The sequence below is a fragment of the Elephantulus edwardii genome, unplaced genomic scaffold, assembly GCF_000299155.1.
Source record: "Elephantulus edwardii isolate Elephantulus edwardi_28Jun2011 unplaced genomic scaffold, EleEdw1.0 scaffold00082, whole genome shotgun sequence".
Classification (NCBI taxonomy): domain Eukaryota; kingdom Metazoa; phylum Chordata; class Mammalia; order Macroscelidea; family Macroscelididae; genus Elephantulus; species Elephantulus edwardii.
Genome location: NW_006399832.1, coordinates 858,956 through 878,993, shown reverse-complemented (window position 1 = coordinate 878,993; position 20,038 = coordinate 858,956). Strand labels below are relative to the sequence as shown.

Sequence of the window (20,038 nt, the reverse complement as noted above, 5' to 3'; positions counted from 1 at the left end):
GCATCAACTTCTAGGTTGGCAGTGCAACTCCCTGCTATTAAGCCTCCAGAACTCCCTTTAAGCTATTAGAATGTAACTAATAAGAATTTAGGCTAGTTATGGAAATCTTAAAGAGAGAATAAAACACCGAATAGGGGCTAAGTAAGCTAGAGTTTCCATGATCATTCTCTTTGTCCACTAAGACACACTTACTTCTAATTACTCAATATTCCATTCTTAAACTTTGTCATCCACTAACAAACAGCTTCTTCTGCTTCTCTTTATCCTATCCACATTGTCTCATCTACACAATTCCTTGTGTCTAATTTGTTCACTCTCCATTTCCGATGCTGCACTTGGAGACTCTCATTCATCTCCATCACTGTCAGAGGTGGCCTCGAGGGTGTGTGATTCATGGGGCACTCCCTGCTTGGTCTGATACTCCACCATATCTATCTTGAGTCTCTGCTTTTATGTAATGGGCCTTGTGCTTTCTCTTTTTTTAATTTTTACATTTATTAATTCAGATTTTAGTGAAAGTTTATTAAGAACTTGGATTTCCATTCATTCATTGTTGCACATGTTCCCCCCTGCTCCCCCTTGCCCCCAGTTAGCTTTTCTTGGGGGGGGAAGTTATTTCATTATTGGGGCTTGTGCTTTCATTTCACATTGTGTCCCATGAATTATGTAGATAGTCCTGCCTGGGATCCTCTTCTTCACTGAGGTAATCTTATTAAGAGATCCCAGGGAGTGTGGCAAGGTGCTCAGGGGTTAACCAGATAGTCCCCGACATGTAGTAACCAAAATCCAAAACAGAGTGGCTTACACATATATGCGCACACATACAAATAAATACTTAAAACCCTGAAATGTAATTACGACAAAGGAAAAATTAGAAAAATAATATATACCTACTCCTCACTTACTGGTTATCTCATTATCAGGCACTTCACATTACAACTATGGTGAAAAAACCCTATCCATTATGAACATTTAAGACATATCTCTGGCAAACACATACGAATATTGAAGAGTTAAGTATTGCTGGCTGTGCTAGTTAAGTGTCAGAGGTACTTGGTAATTATGATATTATTTGGCAGTTATTTATTTAATGATGCGATAATTGTCCATTTTTGCATAATGTTGATGTTCACATAATGACCTGGCCTTTGGAAATGAACCACGTGGATAATGGATCGGTAGGTGAACAGCAACTGTTTGGCCAGTGATGGGAAACAAGCTGGAGTGTATATTTTAAAATAAAAAAGCCTGCTATGTGGTGAGGTGCTTTACAGGTGATTTCATTCAAAGAATAAATAGAAGTTTAATTAGCTCCACTGTGTACAAGACTTTATGCCCTTGTATAAAGAGCCTTTCCATGTCTCCCACTCTTGCCTCTTATTTTTCCACATTTCTGGAACAGTCCAAGCTCACTGCTGCCTCTGAGCTCTTGCATCATTATTCCCTTTGTTTCCTGCTCTTCTCTCCTGTGTCCTTCTTGCTTACCTCAGATCTCATTTCAAAATGCCTCCTTCCCAGAGACATCCTTATCTCAAGTAATTCCCTATCTCTCCTTCTCCTGTTTTGTCCTCAATCACTGTCACACCACTCTTTTTTATTTTCTGTATCACATGTATTGCTATTTGAAATACCATATCATGTTTGCCATCTCCTCCTCCTAGAATGTAGGTTCCATTTGAGTAGGTCTTATTTTGTTCATTGGTAATTTCCAGCATCTGGAATACTGCCTTGCACTTGGTAAACAGTCAGAAGGTTAAATCCCTGTGCACATCAAAAACTTTTCCCAACAGAGTGAAAACAAAACATACCAACTGGGAAAAAACATTTGGCAATACCATCTCAGACAAGGAATTACAAAAGTTTAAAGAATACCCCTGGGCCTTCCCAAGAAAAAGACAGATAACCCAAATACAAAATGGGAAAAAGACAATGAAAGACTTTTCACAGAGGAAGACATTCAAATAGCCAACATACACATGAAGAAATGCTCCAAATTACTGAAAATAAGAGAGATGCTAATCAAAACCACAATGAGATTCCATCTCACCCGAGTAGTAGTGGCAAAGTTTAGTAGGGCAGCAAGTAATAAGTGTTGGAGAGGATGTGAACAGATGGAACTCTCATACATTGTTGGTTTGATTGTAAAATGGTACAACCACTCTGGAAGGCAGTTTGGCATTTCCTCAAAAACCTGAACATAGAAATTCCACATGACCCAGCTCTTCTACTGCTAGGAGTATACCCTGAGGTATACTGAAACACAAACTGAGATTTGTACACCAATTTCCATAGTAGCATTATTCACAATTGCAACAACATAGAAATAGCCCAAATATCTAACCACTATTGAGTGGTTTGAGAAACTATGGTACATTCACATGATGGAATACTACGCAGCACTCAGAAGCAACGATTTTAAAAATTACTTACATAACTTGGGAGTTGAAAATTACTACATAACTTGAGAGAGACTGGAGAACATTATGTTGTGTGAACTCAGTCTCATAAAGACAAATGCTGCATAAAGTCATCATTGTAGAAATAGAAAGGTAACTCATAAAATAAAATGTATGTTAGTTTCTAAGGGGGGGGGTCGTAAGGGTCAGGATAGACAGACGGGAAATCACAAAGTCACATAATTTGATAGGTGGAGGGAGAGGGTAAAGGAAACAGAAAAGATCTGGCGGGAATCTAGAAAGACGGGGTAATAACATAGTTTAATGGTGATTAAATTTATAAAACATAATGAGTGGGAATGATTGTATGAAACATAATGTGAATGAAGAATAGTATAAACCACAATGTATATGAACTTTGTAAGCAAACCAATATAAAAGAAAAATTTTTTAAAATTATGAAGGAATACTAGAATATTGTAGATGTGAAGTGGAAGAAAGGTAGCATGCAAAGGTTACTTGCCATGGTTGTTGCTATTATACACCGTTGAGTCAACTGTGACTCATACTCTGATCCGTACCCTATCCTGAGCCAACCTCATATCTCAGACTCACTTGACCCCATTGCCACAGTCATTGAGTCAATCTCTCTCTCACCCAGAGCCTTCTGGTGCTGTACTGACCCTTTACCCTTCCAAGCATGATGTCTTTCTCCAAGGATTGAACTTAAAACCCAGATCTCCCAATCTGCTGTCATACTCCCTATTTCTGTATTATATATTACAAACAACATACAAACAATACAAACCAATGAGGCCGTAACAAACAGTATCAAACCCATAAGGCTAAACCAGACACTTGTTTACACCTGGTCCTTACCAAGCAAAAGGCTAATCTTTATTACTTATTTTAAAAGGACCTATTCCTTTTCTCAGTCCTGTTTCAATTTATTTGGTTCTTACTAAATGCTTTCTGAGCAAAAACAAGTATGGTTTTTCTTTAAATTTTATATTGGTTTGCATACAAAAATTGATCTACATTGTGTTTCATCCACATACATTGTGTTTCACACATTCCTTTATTCACATTGTGTTTCATATTATCATTTCCTTACATTATTTTTTCTAAAATTAATCATCATTGGTCTGCGCCCACCATTGCCCTCTTTCACATCCCCATTGAATCTTTCCTAATTCTCTCATCCCCCTCCCTCCATTCACCAAACTCTCTGACCCTGTGATTTCCTCCCTGCTCACTCTCAGTCCCCGGCTCCCTGCCCTTCCCTCATTGGACTTTCATTATATATATATATCTCCCCAAAAAAACCCAAAAACAAACAAACAAAAAAACCCAAACAAATGCCTGGGCTTATGGGAAAATAAAATGAAATGAGAAAAACTTAAGACCTACCATTGCAAGTGATTAGGTAAAGGTGATGAGGCTCAGTGTTAAGTTTAGGTCATGGGAGAACATGGTAATAGAGATTTTCATCTAATGTTTTTAATACCAATGATATTAATTAAATGCAAGGCAAAAATAATTCTGAGAACTTCTCTATAGTTTATAGTATAAAAGGCTAGTTACGCATTTTATGCTTCACTTAGCATTCCTGCATAGCACAGTTTGGTCAATGAGATATTTCCTTCGTGTCAAAAGAAAATTCCAATAATCAGAAAAACAGCTGTGTAGATGACTCACTCTAGGTTTTGCTAGGAGAGAATTTTTGTAAAAGAGGCAAGCACAAGAGAATTCAATTGTAATTATATATCACAACTTCACCAGTTGAAAACACTTTTTACATCATGAAAGAAAGCATTCAGAGAGTCAGATGGGTCACCTAAGTACGTGGCTCGCATGGTGGAAATAGAAGAGGGCTTGGTTAAGAGCAGTGAAAGGAAGCACGTGTGAGATTTAATAGCCAATCAGAGGTGAGCTGATTGAGGCACACCGCTGATCCTGCTGACATCCTGATTCAGGCAGGATCTTAGAAAACAATTCGAAGCAAGTACATGACTCACCTTCAACTGAAGACCATTCACGTGTCCCAGGGTGAGATCAGATATTTTTATCACCACAGGGTAAATTATGGAGAAGCTGCAGTTTCGATGCTGATGTGGAACTATCAGGGTAAACCTTCCATTTGGGGTCTGTGAGATGATATTGCAGGCTTTGAAGAGAGAAAGTAAACAAATAAACCACACTGGCATTACCTGGTATGCTGGACTTTTATAGAAACTCAGTTTCTATCCTTATTCTAGACTCTTCATTGTGGTCTAGGACCGGTACCCAGGGAAATGGTATGTTCTCCAACAAAAACAATTTGTTGCAGTTGAAGAATAAAAATCATCAATGACAAGGGCATTATCAGGAGGCCTTGGATTTACAAATGGGCATGTAATCTCAGAGAGTTACCTTGTTTATGACAGTGGTAAGCTATAAATCAATAACAAAACACAGACTAAGATCTGAAAGTAGTTCAAGAAATACTCTGATTATCTAAGGCCCAAATTCAAGTTGAGTCTGGAAGAATTGAAATGTAAGAGTGAAGCCAGACTCAAAAATTGTCTCAAGCCTTCATTTGTTGAGTCAAGAGTCATATGTTAAGTTTTAAAAATTATTTAGTACATAAATAGTCATAAAATTGACTAAGAAAGATTAAAAGGACAGCAAAATATTTATTTGGTACTTACTAAGTGGGGAAAAATGGATTAAAAATTAAGTCTATCATATTTTTTTTAATCCCAAGAATCTCTAGAATTTTTTGTTTTGTGTTTCAAGCTCTAGACTTAGATCATGGGTCTTTTAGCTTTGAAACTAGGATCATTAGAGTTTATACTTTGATCTGTCAATTATGGCAACATCTGTTTTCTGACTGAGAAAATCAGTAAAGCCTCTTGCTTCATACCTATGTTTTCATGGTCCTTAATTCCAAGAACTGACATTTCGTGATGATTATAGAAGCTTACACCTAATTCTAAGTAGAACTAGCATTTCTTGGTTACAAAAGTTTTCTGAGTTCTAACCAAGGAAAATATATGTGTGTGTGTGTGTGTGTGTGTGTGTGTGTGTGTGTGTTATATATAAAATTGATTTGCCTTCTAAAATTATTTTGCTCCATCTTTATGAGATAGCTTTTTAGGGGGAAACCTTATTTTTTTCAAAAAAAGAAAATAAAATCTGAAAATTGGTACACTGTTTTTTGGCAGATTAGACTAATTCTTCAGTCATATGATATTTTATACAACCTACAATGAGTGATAGGCATCCTTTCAACTTTTCTTTTTCAAAGATTTTTGTCTTAATAGAAATTAAACAAACAACCCTTTTTTATTAAGAAAATTTGTTTTTCTAGGCTGTTCTTTCCTGCAAGATAATCTTTGATTTCTCAGAAATAAGCTAAAGTGGTTGGACTCTGAAACAGAAGGTACTGATGAGGTCCAACCCTCTGTCGAAGGAATAAAGTCCATCTATCACAAAGTAGATGCAGAATCTTTCCCTCTTTGCCTAAATATTTCTAGGGCTGCTACTTCATATCTGATTCTTCAAGTTTATCCTGGATTAATGGAATGAGTTGCAGGGATTAGTTTGTCACTGAATGCATTGTAATATTTTAGAAGATCAAAACAAGACTTTGGGGTTAAAGGGGAGGAATAGAATATTACCTGTCATAATAATAAGACACTACATAGTCTAGGGAATAAATTTTAAACTGTGATTTGATTTTCACAATAATGAGTGGGAAATATCTTTCAGGTCATTTCTCATTACAAAAGAATTCTCTGTTCAAATTTCTGAGCAAAGATACTAAACAGGTTTGACCCTGGAGTTCTGCTTTTCAGTTGAGAAGACAGGGGTCCACTTACGAAAGAGGTTAGGCTCTCTCTTTATGGTCAGTGTGAATCCATTCCCTGGTTCCTGGACTCGGAAGAAGATCATGGCCACGTTCTGGGAGGACCGGAAGCTCCTTCGGGTTAGCCCACTCTCACAGAAATCTATGTAGCGCTCAGTTGTGGGGATAGGATGATCCTGGGAGCTGGGGAACTTCTCTCCCTGGAGAATCCAACCATCAAACACCTTCCAACATAAAAAAACAACAACAACAACAACAACAAAAAACCAACAACAAACAAACAAAAAAACCCCAACAAAAACCATAGAGGATCAGTACCATATAGCACCAATATCATGCTAGATGTAAGGGCAGAGAAACTTCATCTCAGATACTTTGGGCAGGTTGTCAGAAGGGGTCAATGTTTGGAAAAAGGACATCATACTGAGAAAGGTGGAGGGTCAGAGAAGGAGAAGATTCCCAATAAGGTGATTGACCCTGTGACTGTAAAGATGGGCTTGAGCATATTAGAAATGGTTAGTATGGTGCAAAACAGGCCAAGGTTCAGATCTGTTGTTCAGAGTGTTGCTCTGAGCCACCATTAACTTGATGACATTCAACAGCAATAACAGCCAATATCATGACTGTGTTGGGGGAAAACCAAACAAACCAAACCAAGCCAACCCTAGCCAAACCAAACCAAACCAAACCAGACCAGACCAGACCAGACCAAACCATGATGACCTCTTGTCAGGTTTCCAAGACTGTAAATCTACATAGGAGAAGATTACTTATCTTTTTCCTCCAGAACAGCTAGTGGATTCAAACTACCAAACTTTTGGTTAGTAATCCAACAAGTAAGCCAATCAGGACTCCTTGTGTTGAAAGCATGGAAAAGTTTTTACACTACACTCCATTGCCCACTCGCTTCTTATATGTATATATTTGGACTTTGAAGGCTGTTTTGTAATGATATCATAATTTTTCTTTATGTACATGAAAGTGCATACATTGTGCCATCAAGCAAGAACCAACTGCTAGCTGACCCTCCATTAGGTTTTCTGAGGTTGTAGATAGAATGGGAGGAGAGTGTCCCCTTTTCTCCTGCGGAGCAGATGGTAATTCAAACCATGTGCCTTTGAGTTGGCAGTGTAACTCCTTACAGTAAAAACCTTCATTTTATCATTTTTGTGAAAACACAGATAATACATTTTTATCCTGGTCATTGTTTCTCTACATCACTTCTAGAAGAGTTCCACAAAAACATGCTTTAAGTTCCACTCATCTTTATTCACTGGAGTGTGAATAACAAAATAGAAATTAAAAAGTAAGCGCTCTGGTGGCAATTTCATCCCATATGAAAACCCTTTGAAGAATCAGCTAAGAGTTGGCTCTGACTCAAAGGCACGTAATGACAAGTAGTGAAAGAAAAGAGAAAAAACTGAAGCAACTCTACTTGCTAGTGGCTGTGCACGCTCTTTGTCCCCCCTTTAAACTGTCATCACATCTTAATTTAAAATACCAATATTGTCTGCTTCACATGCAGACAAGGAAGGCTGGCAAATCGTGTGATTCTTTGCCCGCTCTTATTAGTTCTTTAACTCTTACCGTTGGGCTTTCCTCTCAAAACCACCACAGGCCAGCAGGATCTCAGGTTAATGGGCGCAACTGCACTCCACTCCACCTTTGCAAAATAACCAACTCAACCACAAATTACTTCGCCAGGCCCCTCCTGATGAGTTTGATAGATTCCGAAACAATTTCACTTTGGAGCTTTTATGCATGATTATTTTAATTGGGCAACAGAACTCCAGCCTAAGATGGCCTGTTAGATTTACGGAATGATATTGGGGTTAGGGATTTGGGCAGCCCCTTTCCACCTGACTCAGATTTCCTCTGGACAGCCAATGCCCTGCTGTTTCAACCCTAGTCACCTGGGCAATGAATAAAGGCCGTGAGCAGCGACCACACTACAGAGAGAGGGGTAGGCAGGAGAAAGGCGGGAGGAATTTCAGATACTTGGCATCTACCCAGAGACAGCCTGCTTCGTTAAACCAGTTTCAGTTAGCTGTTATGTTGTTATTATATTTCATGAGCCTTAAATTGCATCGCAGGGCTTCACAGTGCTTTAAGTTACTGGAAGAGCCCAGGGCCCTGAAGGCACATAGCAGAGCATCTAAAACCCAGCAACTAGGAATCTCTGGGTGTGGGACGAGGTCCCCGACTAGGCGTGGCCAGAGCGCGCCTCTCCAACTCCAGCCCTGCAGGGTGTGTAAGTTACAGTCCGCGCGCACCGGCGCGCGGCATCCCGGTGTTGCGCGCAGCACCTCAGCTCCTCGCACCCTTCCGTGTCCCCCAGGCTGGGGATGCGCGGCGAACACGCCTCACCTTCAGGAAGTCCCCTCCTTGACAGTCGATGGAGACTAGGTCATAGTGGATGGTGATGAACTCCTCCGGCTCGCTGATGAAGAACACCGCGCACTGCTGCTGAGGCTGCCTGGCGGTGAAGGTGAATTGGCCCGGGAGACTCAGCATGTCCAGACACCCTGGAGGGAGGGCGGGGAGGCCAGCGGACCCCAGGTTATAGTCAGCGTGCTGCACGCCCCGAATTCCAACTCCGGAGCTCATCTCCCCAACTCTTCTGGGGCTCGTCTCTGTAGACTGAGCCTTAGAAGTTCCCCGGGCAGTCCTGGCCACCCTCCTTCCCCCAAAGGATACCCCGACCTCTCAATTGCCCTCGGCCGCGGAGGATGCAAGACTCACGTAGCGCGCGTCGGTACAGCTGCTCCCCCCCCAGCTCCCGCTTCAGGTTGGCGCTGAGCAGCAGGAAAGGGTCCTGGTCTACTGCTTTCTGCAACTGGAATTGAAAACTGGTCTCAAAGTTTAAGGAGTGGGAAGAAAAGGGAGCCCACAGCCAAGGAAGTAAAGGGAGGTGGGGGTGGGGATCAAGGTCTCCCAGGTCTCAAGAACACCAGCGTGTCCCAGCTGTCAGAAGAAGGCTGTCAGTGGGTATGCTAGAGAAATCGAGAAAAAGCCAGTCTTGGGGGAAACCAGGAGATCCAGGGGATTGGCAGACAGGGGAGAACTGAGACCAACAAAGGCTGAAAAAGAGACCAACAGGCCGCCAGCCCATTGCCCAAGGCAGGACACTCAAGCCAGGAGGATGCCAGCACAGGGATGGCTCACCTCTAGGTACCGACTCTCCCCTCCTAGAACAGTCAGGAAGATCAGAAGGAAGTGGCACTGAAGTTGGAAGGTAGACATGCCGGCCTTGCCTCTGCAGCTGGAACAGCCTAGGCTTCTCCGCTTCCAGTGTCTGGAGTTTTGGTCCCACACCGTCAGAGCTGAGAGCTGGAAGCTGGTAGGGTCCCTTGGCTGGGTCTCTTTATAGTGCAGTGGGGAGGGGAGCCTCCCTGCCCCTCAACTGCTGTGAGCTCAGTAACCACGGGTTACCCGAGCTCAGTGACAACGTGCGTGGGGATGACGAGGGTCCGGCTCTCAGCCACAAATTCTCAACGTGGTCTGGCATTATTCACCAAGAATGATTTCAGTCTCTACAACTTGGTGAACGAAGGTGTGGGAGAAGGACAAAGGAGGAGAAAAGGCGTTTTATTTGGTCTGCTCATTGCTGCGTTTCTATCATCCTGTGAACTCTGGGTTAAAACAGTAATGAGCAGGGGAATGTTTGCTTTGGGAACATAAAGTGACAACGTTACACATGTGCATAAAATACCTAAACACATATAAATTGACCATTCAGCTTTATTGAATAGCCTTGATTAGAATCATTCCGGAAATTGCCACAGACTGTAGTACTCATACACTTGCTCCAGCCTCTTGGGAAGAAACCTGAAGTGATTCTAGTCCAAGAGACTCTGACCAAAGTTTGGTTTGGGGGAATTTTGCAGTAGTTCTAGCTTGAGTGAGTGTGTAACTGTGATTATGGTTCCTAAATCTTTGCTTTAGCCTAGTGTACATTTTGTAGAGTTGTTTCTTTAATAGAAAACACCCTCTGGAATGAACTGTTAGATTTAAGCCCTGTGTCACTTGGCCTGAAGCTTACAGGATATACCACACCTGGACCGTATTCCAAAGACCATGACCTTGGCATTTATCCTAATTCACCACAGATGAAGCCATTCCATCTCATCCCTTGGACTACGTGGATTAATTAAGCACTCTGGTACAAAGAATTGCTGATTTTTATTCTAACTGCTAACAAGCAAATTCATAGAGTTAAACAAATGGCTTTGTTGCTTTTGTTGCTTGCTATCAAGTGTTAGCTCCCAGTGACCTTGAATGCGCAGAATAGAACTTCTCCATAGAGTTTCCAAGGCTCTGACCTTTCACAAGCAGATTGCTAAGGCTGTCTTCCTAAGTGACTTTGCATGGTTTGAATCTCCAACCTTTTGCTAGTAGTACAGTACTTAAAATTGTTTATATCACCCAAGGACTCTAAAAAAATTACTTAAATACAGAGATAAGGTACTCAATATAAATTTAACTTTGTTGATTATTATTACCATGAACTGTCAAGTCAGAACCAACCCATAGCTGACCCTCCCATGGCTTTTCAGAAGCAGTAAATCACACAAGATATTGCCCATCTTTCTCCCACAAAGCAGCTGGTGCATTTGAACCACATGCTTTTGGGTTAGCACCACAACTCCTTACCCTGAAGCCATCAGGAAGAAGAAAATGGCTTATCTTATATATAAGGGGGGGAAAAATTATGGGAATACTTTACATTTGACTTTCCTACCCTTTTCTTATCTACCAGATTTTAAATATTTTATGCTGTTTACCTCTGCCTGACAGAAAACATGGTCACTGCCTATCTCTTTCTTGTTATTAAAATTATTACAAAGAATTTTTTTAAATGTTACTGATAAAAAAGAAAATTATTACAAAGAATACAACTATAAGACAAACCTACTCATGAAAATTCTTCTGTTTTTAGTTTATTAATACTCAACAAAATAAAATAATTTTCCTAATGAAGTCAGCACTGGATTATTTTTTTTAAGCACATGTTTTTTTTATATTCAAAACAAGTCTGATTCCTTATTTATTGAATGGGTCTGAAAGGGCGTGGTGGCACACACAGTGATTTGATTCAAGAATAACCACGATGCACTTATACCAACACCCAGCCATCATGAATAGGGTGATGGTGTGGACACTATATGGTTCTTTATGCACATGGTTTCCACTAGACAAAGCCAACTTGATAGCAACTAACACCAGCTATGGGGTGTAGTCCACAGGGAGTCACAAGGCTGGCCTAAAGGCCTTGCCTCACTAATAGCTCGAATCCACCAGCAGCTCTGTGAAAGGAAGTCGGATATTCTCTCCCCGTGCAATTTAAGCTTCAGAATGCCAGTGCAATGGCATTCAGCTATGAGTTCGTTCCAAGTTTGTTTGATTTTCTTTATATTTTTGTTGTTGTTGTTGTGTACCATCTAATCAAATCCAACTGGCACAGGAGATTGCCCCTCCTTCTCCAGCGGAGCATCTGGTAGATTTTAATCTAGAGCCTTTGGGATTGCAGCACAGTTTCTTGCCACTAGGCCACCAGAACTCCCTGAATTGGTTCCAACTTGAAGGCAGTGTTGGTTACTTGTTACAGTTGTCTATTAATAACAGTCATAACCACAGTCCTGTTTTTTAAACAATCCTCAGACCATACCTATAACCAGGAGAGAACAATATAGATGAATGGGACCTCCTAAGAAATCAAATCCGTATGCACATCAAGAAAGTTTTCCAACAGGGTAAGAAGGAAACCCACTGACTGGGGGGAAAATAGTTGATAATGACATATCTAATAAGGTACTCATATCTAAAATTTATTGAATACTCCAGCACCTCAATGAGAAAAAGATAATCCAACAGCAGAATGGGCACTGAATATGAAATGTCTTCACCAAAGAAGACATTCAGATAGCGAACAAACACATGAAGAAATGTTCAAAATCCCTAGGTACCAGAGAGATGCAAATCAAATCAACTATGGGATATCCTCTCACCTCAGTAACAATAGCAAAGTTCAACAGAGCAGCAAACAAGAACTGCTGGTGAGGTTGTGGAGAGATTGGAACACTTACTTACTACTGTTGGGAGTGTAAATTGATGTAACCACTATGGAAAGTGGTTTGTTACTTTCTCAAAAAGTTGGAAATAGATATAACACTTGACCCAGGAATATACCCGAAAGAAACCATAACCACCATCCAAACAGATATATACACACCCATGTTTATTACTGAATTATTTACAGTAGCGAAGAGAAGGAAGCAACTCAAGTGCCCACCAATAAATGAAGGGATAGAAAAATTATGGTATATTCATACAATGGAATACTATACAGCACTGAAAAACAATGAACTTGTAAAAAAATTATACAACATGGGACACCCTGGAGCATATCATGCTAAGTGAAATATGTCTAAGTCACAAAAGGACAGATACTGCATAACACCACTGTTAAAAAGCAGGTCTGAAATGGGGGTTTAGGAAGAGAATAGGATGAGAGTGGATAGGTAATGACCATTGCATTGTAACAGATGAAAGAAAGAACTACCTAAAATGAATATATGATTAGGACTTATACATACAACAACAGCCCAGAATAAGAGATGAATCATTGCAAAGAGGACTGGGGTCAGGGGAGGTAGGTAATTGTGCAAAAATGAATGAATATTAAAAAATAAAAAGTGAACTGGAGGAGGGGGAAAGGGTATAATGTGCAACAATGAACTAATGAAAATCTAACTTCTCTGTAAATATTCGTTAAAATCACAATTAAAACACTGTATTATTTTTTTTTTTAAATCCTCAGAGCATAGAGAGGTCAGAAAATAGAGATGACTGAGAGAAGGAGAATGGGAAGTGTATTATAAAGTAGCAAGCACCCCAAGTCACCATGTTTTTATTGCCCTTCCCATGTCTGCTCAGACTTCTGAATATTGAAAGGGTGTAAAGATATCTGAGGGAAGTAAATAAAGATAAAGACTTAATTTTTGTTTTTAACAGTTTTAGGACTTTATTTGATAATCAACTATTAGTTATCATCCACATTGACAGTCTGTAGATTTTTGAAAGTGGTGACAGGTACATAGGTAACCAGTGTATACAGCTTGTTTGTGGAATCTTCATCCTCATTACGTTTTCTGAACAACACGGATGTGGTATGGGACATTCCTTATTCCTTTGGCCCAGACAGCTTTGTTAAGCCTGGTGTCAACACGAATATCTGGTGTTCCCATCTCCATCATGGCAAATTTCCAGATCTCTTTTAGTGCCCGAGGAGCAAGCGTCTTAAATCCCACTCCATGGATGTGCTTGTGAGTGTTGATGGTGTACCCTCTGGTCACCACTCCATTGATGGCAGAACGGCCTTTCTTCTTCTCACCACCCTTCTTTGCAGGGGCCATAACGCTGGGACCAGGCTGGAAAGGAAGGGGGCAAAGGATTGTGGGAAAAGGTGAAAAACTCAATCTTAACTTGCTTAGCCTCAAACAGGCTAGGCCTACTTCAGGTCTGTCTCTTACTGTTCATAGAGAAAGGCTAGGAGTGCTCAACTGCATGTTTCCAGTCCACACTCTTTTCCCAATCACTTCGTCATAACCATGACCTGTTCTCAGGACTCAGGGTAGCACTCACTCTGGACTCCTACCCCCTTTGAGGTTTTGGCACCTGGCTGTTGTTCCAGAACAATACTGCTTCATTAGTGTTACCATGGAGATATCTTCTCCAATACTTCCCCAACATAGAAATAGACACATGAACGATTAAGGTATCTTCAAAGTATATTCATGAGGCTTCCTTCTCAGAAACCTTACACAGAAGAACTGGGATGAATGAGGGCAAAGATAATGACAGGAACATTCCATTTTACAAGGATAATACATTGTCAACTTCAAATCTACCAAATGCGCTAGTGGATTTGAACCACTGCCTTTGAGTTGAGAGTACAACTTCTTCACACTAGGCCAAGAGTGCCCCCTTTATAGAATGTGATAGTATATGGTCATCTTGTCATTCAGGCTTAGCAGAAATGACAGTTTTCTCTGGGATTTTGTGAAAGAAAAAAAATGTTTTAATCATGTCTGACAGTAAAAAGAGTCTTAGTACAATATGTCGTTTTCACTAGCTCGGCAGCTAAGTCACTTAAAGATTATTTCTTTTTAATTAAAGGATAAAAACTAGAACCTATTGGAGGGTGAGGTTAAGAAGATAAAAGTAGAGGGCAAAGAATTGCCAGCTTATCATTTTTTAATGAATACAGGAATGGAAACATTATAAGAGCAATAGAAGAGTAATTCAAATTGTACAGAACACATTTCTAAGCTTTAAGTAGAACTCTGCCTAAAAAGTGGAGAGAAATTGGTTTTGTGGACTGATTTAGTCACTCAATTAGCTTTATACTTTAAAGCTGTGTGTTCAGCCAAACTGACTCTGTTGAAATATGTCCTGGGTAAACTCAGTCCCAGCATATTGGTTGGAAATGATCTGTGCATTCACCTCTGGACATGGCTTGGATATATTTTCCCCCCATGTTTTTCATTTTAAACTCTTTCAAAGCGGGATTAAGGCTCTTGTGGTGCTTGTGGTGCTGAGTTACCTGTGACCCACAGGGACCCTTTATACAACAGCTCTGAACCTGCCGTGTCCTGAGCCAGTCTCACCGATTCTGATGCACCAACACCCATTTCCCCAGTTACTGTATGAATTCATCTCATCCAGGATCTTCCTCTCCTGTGCTGTCCCTCTACTCTTCTGTGCATGGTTCTCCAAGAACTAGCACCCCTGGCCATGTGCCCAAAGTATGTGAGACGGAGCTTCAAAATCCTAGCCTCCAAGGAGAAACTTGGTTTCACCCTCTCCAAGACAGACCTATTTGTTTTCTTGGCAGTCCATAGTATATTCAAGACTTCTCTAGTACCACAATTTAAAGGCATCGATTCTTCTTCTTCCACCCTTAGTCATTGTCTAGTTCTCTGATGCATAGCAAGTAATTGTGAAAACCATGGTCTGGCAGGTATATTTTAGTCTCTAGACTGAAATCGTTGCTTTTCAATACTCTGGAGAGGTCCCTGACAGCAGATTTCTCCAATGCAATTCGGTTTTTTATTTCTTAACTGCTGGTGCCAAGAGTGTTGATTGTGGAGCCAAGCAAGTTGTAATTGTTAACAATCTCAATCTAACAATCAGGCTTTCAAAGCAAAACATTCTGACCCAGGACCGTGTTGGAAACGCTGGGGCTCCACACACAGCCTGAGTCTGGGATTTCACCTTTTGCCCTCCAACTCAGCATTGGGAACCCATATAATCACACAAGACAGAATCTGAGACCACCTTCTAATCTGTTTGAATATGTAGTGCCAATTCTCCGAGAATTCCATCGGCTTCATTAACAATCAGTCTTTCTAGGCAGGGCATTCAGTCCCAGACCTGTCATGATTAGACATGATAAAAAGTTGTTTGTTTTTTTTTTTTCACAAAGTCCCAGAGCAAATTTTCATATTTATAATCTATAATGAGTTATAGGTTGGGGTGAAGGACTAAGAATCGTACTGATAATGAAGAAATGTGCATAGATAAATTCTTTGTATCTTCTTTTACTTCAGGAAAAATTACAAATTATTGGTTTATCACACTATCAATCATAGACATTTTATTTTATAACATTAATTGCTAGTGACTAATTAATTAATTAGATTTTCTAACCAACTGACTTATTATATGTTGCCTTTCCCTTTCTACAACTTATTTATTCTTTTTTTTTCTTTTCTACTTCCCCTTCCCTGTCTCCTTATCTCTCTTATCCCTTCAGGACTGATTCTATCTAGCACACAGACAACTTCAAACCAGCATTCAGAAGAATTTTGTGGCACTGTGGCCTATCAACTGATTGTGAAAAAAAGCAAACAAAATGGCCTGGTTGTAGTTGTGGGGGAAAAAATTTCAGTTGTTTTCAAGATAACCTAATTGAATGAATTTGACTTTTATAATGCTGTTTTTAAAAAATATTGTAGTTGTGGATAGGGGCCATCTCACTGTATAGTTGACTACACTCACAGTGACCCCATGAACAAATGGATCTGAACCATGTCATATCCTATGCCATTCAGGTCAGGAAGCAAGAAGCACAGCAAATATCCTTTTGGAAGCTAGTATATTAGCCTTTGAATGAAATGCTTGTATGCAAGCTATTTTGTAACCCAAATCCTGTATCTTTGTTGTAGTTCCAATGACCAGCAGTTAAATACAAGTTGAGACTTTGAGAGATTACAAAGGACTGATAGTCAAAGGGGGAGATAATTATCAAGAACCAAAGTTATCTTGCAAAATAGATCGGATAGGAATGGGTCTCACTAAAGATTGTGCATGATAACATATGGCAGCTTAATCACAAAAGAGAAAAGCTGCAATGTAGAAAGTAGTGAAATGGAGGAGATTGAGCAAAAGAGGACAACTGAAGTTTTAAACGGAAACAGAAAATATGATCAGAGGAGTGACCCCAAACCCAGTATTTTGAACCCATATCAACAACAACTGAATGGCATTATCTGGCTAGCTAGCCCAAAGGTGGTGTCTCCCCAGAGAGAAATAGGGGCCATTTCCTCCTATGTGATTTAGAATGTCAGAAACTCAATGAAAAGTCAACTCTGAGTTAGTTCCAATTCCATGGTAGTGAGTAAGGGAGTGAAGAGTTGTTTGCCATCCATTCCATTTTCACCTATGTGACAGAGGACTCTAGAAGATTTTCCAGCATGTAATATTACGGGAAATTAAAAGATATATTGTAATGGAAAAGTCTGTGATTAGAGACCTCTCCAAAGCACTGAAGAACAATGATGTCAGTCTGGAGACTAAGGTGTGCCTGATACAGGCCATGATCTTTGCAATCACTTGATATGCGTCAGAGAGCTGGACAATGACTAGGGATGATAGAAGGAGAATTGATACCTTTGAGCTGTGGTGTTGGAGATGAGTATTGAATATACCATGGACTACTAAGAGAACAAGCAGGTTCATCCTGGAGAAGGTTAAACCAGGCTGCTCCTTGGAGGCAAGAATTCTAATGCTATATCTGACATACTTTGGACATATTGCAAGGAGGGACCAGTCAGTCTCCATCCCTTGGAGAGGGATGTCATGCTTGAGAGGGTGGAGGGACAGTGCAGGAAAGAAAGGCCCTCAATGAGATGGATTGATTCAGTGGGGTAATGGAGGTAGGTGTGTCAGAGACAGTGAGATTGGCACAGATTTAGGGCTGCTGTACATAGAGTCACTATGAGTCTCAGGCAACTCTACGGCACATAACAACAACAATATTATGGGAAGTAGCTTTGGTAGCTTAGTGTTAAGGAGTTGCACTGCCAACCCAAAGGCACATAGTTCTAATCAATCAGCTGCTCCAAGGGAGAAAGATAAGAGAGTTTCCTCCCATGTGGTTGACTGCATCTGAAAATCCACTGGAGGGTCATCTGTCCTCTCCAACTGGACAGTACACAACAATATTTTGGGAGCAGATGGCCAAGAATTAACTCAGCACAGCTTGACCACAGCCCTGGATACTAACCACACCCCACACACACCCCAAAGTATTTTCTAGCTTTGAAGAATTACCCAACTGGTGGCAAAAAATGAACTGACACACTCCAAGAGGAGAGACACGAGCAGATCAGTAAGTGCGAAATAGTCTCTGATTTCCTTGACTTTGGAGTGACATTGTGGTCTCAGCTCCCTTCAAGCTTACTCTAAAATATAACATGACTAATATCTAGCCAATAGATCACAATGAAGACCCGTTCACTATACCTCAGTGGCTGCATCAAAGGGAAGAGTACAGCCGGGCCGGAAGCGTCAGCGTATATGTCATTAGTGCTGGTGACGTGCATCGTCACATAACGTCAGCCTCTTCTTCCCTGATAAAGAGGAAATAAATTGCAGAGAGCTGTGTTCCTTCATGCTCTGGAATAATCTAAAGGAGCAAAGCCTGCCAGAAATGTGAGCAACACCAGAGGCTCTAAATAAGGAGGGTGGTGCGGAAACCAGCAAGCTCGGCAGTGGTAGCTGTGTGTGATGCTTCCCTGCTGCACTTTTATTCGTCCAGCCTATTTTTCCCTCTGCCAGTCTTTCCTCCTTCCCTTTCTTTCACCTTTGCACAAACTCTGGGCAGCGAATTTAGCTGCATTGAGTTTATAATGCTTTGTGTATATACCTGAATAGATTTGACTGTATTTTACTATAATTTGCAACATGTCTTTCTTCAGCCCTGAATGTCAACTCCTCAAAATTCAGTTCTGCATCTGATCCACCTGTATCTTCAGCAAGTAGCTCATGTCAACCTGGCACACCTGAAGAAAGGGACCTCTGTTCTCACCCAATGAAAAGAATAGCATGGTGGGATGCCAACAAGTCAATTTCCAGTCAGAGTGACCCATGTGATAGAGTGGAATTGCTCCTTAGGGTGTGCTAGTTTGTGCTATCAATGGGAATAGATCTTTCTTCCATGGAGCTCCTGTATAACTTTGAATGGATTTGAGAATCTTTTGATTATCAGCTGAGAATTTAACAACTGCTACACCAAAGCGCTGTACATTGGAGAACAGACCCCACTGGCATAGCTGATTCCTTCTCAAGGTGAACTTCCCTCGGGTTTCTGAGGCTGTACTTTCTCCCGTAGATTGAACTGTCAACCTTTCAGTTACCAGCCCATCATTTAACTTTCTACACCACCACAGGCCCTTGCTGTTGTTGTTGTTATTTGCCATTTAGTCGCCTGCAGCTCTTCTGTTCACTAGCTCTGAACTCTGCCCTATCCTGAGCCAGCCTCACTGACTCTGACATACCTCTCACACACACAGAGCACACACACAGGACTTTACATAATCAAACTCGCAAGTTGAAACTGTCTTGTAGCAAGCCTTCATTGAGTCTCTGAGGCTGTGAATCCTAACGGGATCCGGACTGATTGGAGGGGAGAATGGAAGATACCCAGTCCAAGGCAGCTACTGAATCACAAAGGTTTTGCAGCAGTTTTGTTTTGTTTTAAACTTTTTTGTTCCCATGATTCCTATTTACCAAATATTTGAGGTAAACGAATTGGGTTTCTAAAAAAAAATTAAATAAAATTTTTATTTTATACTGGTTTATGCACTTGCTGCAAAGGGTCAAGGACTGCAGCCTTCAGTATGGACTGAGGCTCAATGTCAAGAAGACAAAGATTCTCACCACTGGACCAATTGGCAGCGTCAGGATGGATGACGAAGAGATTGAGATTGTTCACAGCTTCAGTTTGCTTGGCTCCACAGTCAACACTCTTGGCACCAGCAGTCAGGAAATCAAAAAGTGTATCGCGATGGGAAAGTCTGCTATTAGGGACCTCTCTAAAGTACTCAGGAGCAACGGTGTCTCTCTGGAGACGAAGGTGCTCCTGATACAGGCCATGGTCTTTGCAATCACTTGTTATGTATCAGAGAGTTAGTTGGACAATGACTAGGGAGGACAGAAGGAGAGTGGATGCTTTTGAGCTGTGGTGCTGGAGAAGAGTACTGAATGTACCATGGACTGCCAGGAAAACAAACAGATTCATCTTGGAGAGGATTAAACCAAGCTACTCCTTGGAGGCAAGGATTCTGGGGCTTCGTCTGACATACTTTGGACATGTTGCCAGGAGGGACGGGTCCTTGGAGAGGGACATCATGCTTGGGGGGGTGGAGGAACGGCGCAGGAGGGGAAGACCCTCTATGAGATGGATTGACTCGGTGACTGGGGTAATCGGGATGGGTGTGTCAGAGGC

The 20,038-nt window shown here is 41.0% G+C and overlaps 1 protein-coding gene across 1 annotated transcript in view; it reads right to left on the bottom strand.

Annotated features, from left to right (window-relative positions):
• Nucleotides 1–9,489, bottom strand: part of CRHBP (corticotropin releasing hormone binding protein) — a 15,260-nt gene extending 5,771 nt beyond the window's left edge. Inside the window, exons 1-5 of the mRNA XM_006889879.1 lie at nucleotides 9,412–9,489; nucleotides 8,989–9,082; nucleotides 8,614–8,771; nucleotides 6,260–6,470; nucleotides 4,415–4,563 (exon numbers count right to left, since the gene is read on the bottom strand). Coding sequence (XP_006889941.1) covers nucleotides 4,415–4,563; nucleotides 6,260–6,470; nucleotides 8,614–8,771; nucleotides 8,989–9,082; nucleotides 9,412–9,489 — 690 coding nt within the window. The remainder of the gene's footprint in view (nucleotides 1–4,414; nucleotides 4,564–6,259; nucleotides 6,471–8,613; nucleotides 8,772–8,988; nucleotides 9,083–9,411) is intronic.
• Nucleotides 9,490–20,038: the final 10,549 nt, after the last annotated feature.